Here is a 6,310-nt window from a genome sequence, read left to right on the forward strand (position 1 = left end):
TTAATAACTATGTTACTATGTTATGTTACATATGAAATCCACTGCTGTATGAAAAAGTGGAATATTTTACTCGTCTGAATTTATCCAGTATGTTTTTATTTATTTTTTTCAGCCACAACCCAACCACAAACCACATAATCATTAATATGGAAAAAGATATTGGAGGCTCTTTTTCCTGCTAAGCAAAATTATGTGATTCAATTTTTATATATTTTTTTCTCTTTGATTACCACAACTGCCTTGGGAAAGTGTCTTACAAGCTAAAAAAGTTTGGGCATCTCTATTTTAGGTTATTTTAGCACGCCAATAGAGCAAAATTGGTGCATCCTCCCCAGATGAGGCCTCTGTTTTCTCTTGTATTGGATGTATCTCATATTATCACATTCACATATGAAATCCACTGCTGTATGAAAAAGTGGAATATTTTACTCATCTGAATTTATCCAGTATGTTTTTATTTATTTTTTTCAGCCACAACCCAACCACAAACCACATAATCACTAATATGTTTAATTATGCTTACAAATTAAGACATGCAGATATACTGTATAATAGCATTTACAAAAAAAATGCTGGTTGAAGATTTAGTATTACTTAGGTTTACGTGCAAGAATGAAATAGTGAGCATCGTAGTTAGAAATATCCGTCTGTGACTTATCAATCCGTGGAGCATATGCGGCTTTTTCGATCTGGTAACCGGCTTCTTTGAAGGCCATCTCAAGCTCTTCCTTCTTTGTGGTCATTGAACCAAAACATGTTTTGCCAACATAATAAAATGTACAATTCAACACACTTGAAATTAAAAGGTGACTTCCTGGTTTTATCAAGTCTTTGAAATTTTTCAGAACTTCACAGTATGACTTTATGTCTTGATATGGGACTTCAAGGCAGAGACAAGACAGGAGACAATCCACAGGTGGCACGACGACAGGGTCATAAGGGTTTCTTTTCAGAGCGTCACATTTCAGGACTTCTTTCACCTTACTGCGCAGTTTTTCTGCCTTTTTCTCATAATCTTCCCTTCAAGCAGAAAAGAATGAAGTGTCACATGGTGTAACTTGTATGTTATGGAAGTGATAGCAGATACCAGACCAAAATATGAGATCAAGCTAGTTTATCTCAGGAAGTCAATGTCCATCCATATGTTTGAATAGAACATTACAAAGAAAGTGCCCGAATTGCAACATACCCATCTCTGACTCAAGAGTAGCGTTACTTGGAGCTTCAGGGCCCCCAAATATCACAAGTCTTGGGTTGCTCTTCTCGTATGGTCAAGAAAGACCTTTTTGCTGCTTGTTTTGATGCTATAAAAGTCTGTCATTTTTACCTTTTTTTCCCCCTAAAGGTATAATTGAGGCTAAGAATTTGATATAAAAGTTAAGATCAGACAAAGAAAAGTGGAGTCCTGATAAGATTTCAGGAGGCAGCATGGAGTCTTCTTCTGTCTCTTCGCCCCTGCTATATTGGTAGGTATGGAGGCTCTTCCGGATAATGGAGGCCGAGTATAATACATACTTAGTGCTATTGTACCTCTTTTGATATTTTGTCTGGTTAACTATTGATTATATTTTTTGATCTATTGTACATATTTTGCTATTGTGTAAGTTTTTTTTTCTGTATAATTTGATATAACCTTTGTGTGTGAATCTGTCTTAGGCCGGTTTTACATTTGCGTTAAAGGCCGCAGCGTCGGCCGGCGCACAGCCGCCGCTAAGCCCCACCCCCTGCCGTGCCTCCGCCGGTAGCTCCGCCTACGGACGCATGATGCTTCATGCGTCCTGCGTCCCCTTTATCACTGGGGACGCAGGCTATGCGCAGTATGCGTTTGGCGGCGCATGCGTTCTTTTGACACTGCGCCGACCAGCGCCAAACGCAACAGGTTGCAATGTGGTGCGCTCGGCGCAGCGTCAAAAGGACGCATGTGCTGCCAAACGTATACTGCGCATGGCCTGCGTCCCCAGTGATAAAGATAGGGGACGCAGGATGCATGCAGCGTCATGTGTCCGTAGGCGGAGCTACCGGCAGGGGGCGGGGCTTAGCGGCAGCCATGCGCAGGCCGACACTGCGGCCTTTAACGCAAATGTGAAACCGACCTTAGATCTTCAAATCTTTTATAAAACATGTTGGCAAGGGTGGGATGCTCGAATACCGTAAATGGTTTCAAAAAGGGGTAGCAACCCACACTTCCTCCAGATGTGGATGATTTGTTCGAAGGCTGAGAGAGTGAAGCCAGCGCAGATTGGCCTCAGGGACCACGTCACATAATAATGTCATGCAATCCTCGGGAGAACCAGTGTCAACACCATATAATGGCACCGGTACTGGAGGTATGTGTGTTATTATTAGGGAGAAACATAGGGATTGAGAAGGGGTTGTTCGAGTAGTGGACAAACACATTAAAAGGAGGCACATACTGAGCTATTGGCTTACCGTTAAGTAAGTACCCTATGTTATCTCTATGTACTACTATATATTCATTTACTTGCTGTAGGGTATATGCTCACTTTGTTTTTTTCTTGGGTTTTATCTATGAAATGGCCACAGTGTGAACATGCCCTTAAGGGGGTTTTACACTTAGCGATATCTCTAGCAATATCGCTAAAACGTCACTGGTTTTGTGACGTTATAGCGATATCGCTAGCTATATCGCTATGTGTGATACTTACCTCCGACCGGCTCCCCCGCTGTCCATCGCTGATCGCGCGGCTCCATTTCTCGTCGTCAGCTTCCTGCTGTGTGAGACGAGCGACGCTGGACGCGGGCGGGAGGACGTCAGGATCGCTGTGTGTGAATGGTAAGTATCGTGCGCTGCGTCGCTGCTGCATCGCTGTGAGGTCTTTCTGTAGGAAAGCTCACTAGCGATCATTTAACGATGCACCAGCGATCCTGACCGGGTCGGATCGCTCGTCGGATCGCTGGTGCATCGCTAAATGTAAAAGGGCCTTTACACTTTGCACATATACAAGCTTATGCTCCGGCTCATTTCTTTTGTGCTGCTGTAATTTTTTGTACTATGTACAAATAGTGACCTTGTACCCCCCTTTCTAAGCTGAGTATTTCATCTAGGTAGCTTCCCATGGATGGGTGTCTGAGTCATGCTCTGCCCTTATTCACATTGAAGTCGGCTGGTAAGGTTTCAATACTAGAAACAGGGTAGGACTGTCCCTTTTCACGGTGGGATGGCTTTTATGCTTTTTTGATCAAAATAGCGTTAACCAGGTCCCCTTTGTTACTTACATGTTCTATTACTATTTACTACTACAGGGTATGTGCTCGCTTTGGGTTTTTTCGGGGTTTTGTCTGTTAAATGGCCACAGTGTGAACATGCTCTTACACTTGTCAAATATACCAGTTTATAGTCTGGCTTATTTCTTTGGTTTGGCTATGAACTATGTAGATTAACTTTGCTTTTGATTGAAATGAGATGTGCACACAATTTGTCAAAAAGAGTTAGTCTGTACTTGTGTGTAGTGTAACATGTACTAATAAAGTTCTGTTGGATAATGTTAGCTTCATTGGGTTTTTTTACTCTGTTTAGTACATTTGAGTAACAAAAAAATATTGAAGCCGATCATTTGGAAAAAATTCCTAATGGTATGGAATTAAGGTGTAATACTTATTGCAAAGTTAAAGAATAACCAATGCATTAATTTCTTTACAGAAAGTAATAGTGAGCACAAAAATAATCACGTTTGTAATATACCTTATTAGAGATGTCTTCAATGCTTACTGATTTTCCCATTATTGAGACAGGAGCTGACAGTTGGTGCTTTTAAAATTCTATGGAGGATGAGGAGTTAGGGACACAGGCACTCTGTGTTTTCCTCTAATTCCTTCTCCTCCTCCTTTGTCTAGTGATATTTGTGCTTGTTTTTTTTTTGCACCAAATTCATAAAAATTTTCCACGTGTTTTATGAATTCTGTACAAAGTGAAAACTAATCTTTATTTTGTTCTTTAACCATTTTTTTTGCATCTTTTTAGCTCAAAAAGTCACATGTTTTGCAAAATTCCACAAAAAAATGCAAAATTTTCTTAGGCACCTAAAATCACTCCAAGGGGATGACTGAAGTACAAATGCATCCAAGAAAATGTGACTTTTTTTGAAAATTCACAAATGATGAATCAAGCCAACATATCTGTAAAGACTAAATAAAGCCCATAATGATGAACTGAAAATAATTAAATAAAATAACACAGATCAACATATAAAGCAGGTGAAAAGGAAAAGATCAACATGGTGCAAATAATAAATACAGGCGCAAAACGTACAAAGCTAGACAAAAAAAGTGCAAAAGCAATAATAAATCGGCCCCTTAATTAACACGGGGAATTTTGGGATACCGAGATGTATCTCGGGAAAAGTGGTGGTTCCAACAACGAGAACTGAAAGGCTGATTATTAGCAGTAGCCCTGCACAAACCTCAGCGTGGACTGAAGTGATACATTATGCCAGACATTCTATTTGTAACCATTATTTCTTATGTGTCAAGTTGTTGTAAACTTACTTGTTTCCCTCCAGATCACAAACATACTTGATGATGTGAGTCCAATCAAAACCATCCAGATCCTTTTTCAACCATTTATGAAATTCTACAAGATTTTGCTCAAGAAAATCCGAGACGATGATTTTATCAAACGATACGCAAGCCGAGAGGAGTTGATAAATGGTGGGTCCAGTGCCAAAATCAAGCTGCGTGTCCCCTCTTACTCCACCTTATGTAAGAACACAACATGTAAAATATCAGAAATAACACACCAATAGTGATGAGCGAGTGTGCTCAATACTCGAGTTTACCGAGCATGCTCGGGTGTTCTCCGAGTATCTTGGGCATGCTCGTAAATTCTGTCTGAGTCCCCTCCCCCCCCGCAGCTGCATGATTTGTGGCTGCTAGACAGCCTGAATACATGCAGGAATTGTATTCAGGCTGTCTAGCAGCCGCAAATCATGCAGCTGCGGTGAATCAGACATAATTTACAAGCACGCCCAAGATACTCAGAGAACACACGAACACGCTCGGAAAACTCAAGTAACAAGCACACTCGCGCTCATCACTACACGCCAATCCAAGCTAAGAGTTAGGGGGTTCATATAGGAAATCATGGAAATCATGATTTATAGAAACCTGCCATTTTTAAAGATCAATTGCTTTTATTTCTGTGCCTCAGATGAAAGATTTTGCTTTTAGCTTTTTTTTTATTTACCTATCACAGGTTCGATTCAATAGAAAAAGGTTTTCTGAGTTCACCATGGCAGAACTTAAATAACCCATGTAGCAACCTGAGCTGAACTCTATAGAATACGGTTAGGAATGTCCGGATGTTGGCCGCCTGCCACGTTGCATAACTTGAGTGCACTGAGATTGTAGCTCCATGCACAAACCTCCCTCCAGCTGTAATGCAAAATGTTTTATAGTAATTGGGGACTGACGCTGTATTGATTCCTACGGTTTTCATCCGAGTGTTCCAACAAGACAGACGGGCATGATGTTTGGGCGTCCATATAATATTACCCATATTATGTGGATATGAGTAAGAATACCGCAAAATACTCAGTCTTCTTTGAAGGCAATGTGTTCACCAGAATACAATGTATTGTTTAAATTAGATTTTTATGCTAAAAGGATTTTTTAACCCCTTCACCCCCAAGGGTGGTTTGCACGTTCATGACCGGGCCAATTTTTACAATTCTGACCACTGTACCTTTATGAGGTCATAACTCTGGAACGCTTCCATGGATCCCGGTGATTCTGACATTGTTTTCTCGTGACATATTGTACTTCATGTTAGTGGTAAAATTTAATTCAAATAACTTGCGTTTATTTGTGAAAAAAACGGAAATTTGGCAAAAATTTTGAAAATTTCGCAATTTTCCAACTTTGAATTTTTATGCCCTTAAATCACAGAGATACGGCACACAAAAAACTTGATAACTAACATTTCCCACATGTTTACTTTACATCAGCACAATTTTGGAACCAAAATTTTTTTTTGTTAGGAAGTTATAAGGGTTAAAAGTTGACCAGCGATTTCTCATTTTTACAACACCATTTTATTTTTAGGACCACATCACATTTGAAGCCACTTTGAGGGGTCTATATGATAGAAAATACCCAAAAGTGACACCATTCTAAAAACTGCACCCCTTAAGGTGCTCAAAACCACATTCAAGAAGTTTATTAACCCTTTAGGTGCGTCACAGGAATTTTTTTGAATATTTAAAAAAAATGAACATCTAACTTTTTTTCACAAAAAAAATACTTCAGGTTCAATTTTTTTTATTTCAATTTTTTTTATTTTACCAAGGGTAAC

The 6,310-nt window shown here is 39.7% G+C and overlaps 1 protein-coding gene across 1 annotated transcript; it reads right to left on the reverse strand.

Annotated features, from left to right (window-relative positions):
• Window positions 1-236: 236 nt before the first annotated feature.
• Window positions 237-4,833, reverse strand: LOC141098099 (nicotinamide N-methyltransferase-like). Its single transcript, XM_073585669.1, has 3 exons — window positions 4,797-4,833; window positions 4,507-4,714; window positions 237-1,020 (listed from the first exon to the last, which is right to left on the reverse strand). Exons 1-3 carry the CDS (start codon window positions 4,831-4,833, stop codon window positions 591-593), a joined length of 675 nt encoding a protein of 224 aa, XP_073441770.1. The 3' UTR covers window positions 237-590.
• Window positions 4,834-6,310: the final 1,477 nt, after the last annotated feature.

The sequence above is a fragment of the Dendrobates tinctorius genome, unplaced genomic scaffold (genome assembly GCF_039654945.1).
Source record: "Dendrobates tinctorius isolate UK_male_01 unplaced genomic scaffold, ASM3965494v1 ptg000086l, whole genome shotgun sequence".
In the NCBI taxonomy this organism is placed as follows: domain Eukaryota; kingdom Metazoa; phylum Chordata; class Amphibia; order Anura; family Dendrobatidae; genus Dendrobates; species Dendrobates tinctorius.

What these genes read in the sequence shown, in the direction of transcription:
- LOC141098099 (XM_073585669.1), bottom strand. Translation starts at nt 4,833, where the DNA reads ATGCCCAAGATACTCGGAGAACACCCGAGCATGCTCG. An exon ending in AGAACACCCGAGCATGCTCG is followed by an intron (nt 4,715 to 4,796) that starts GTAAACTCGAGT and finishes TTCTTACATAAG; the next exon opens with GTGGAGTAAGAGGGGACACG. An exon ending in TGTGATCTGGAGGGAAACAA is followed by an intron (nt 1,021 to 4,506) that starts GTAAGTTTACAA and finishes TTCTGCTTGAAG; the next exon opens with GGAAGATTATGAGAAAAAGG.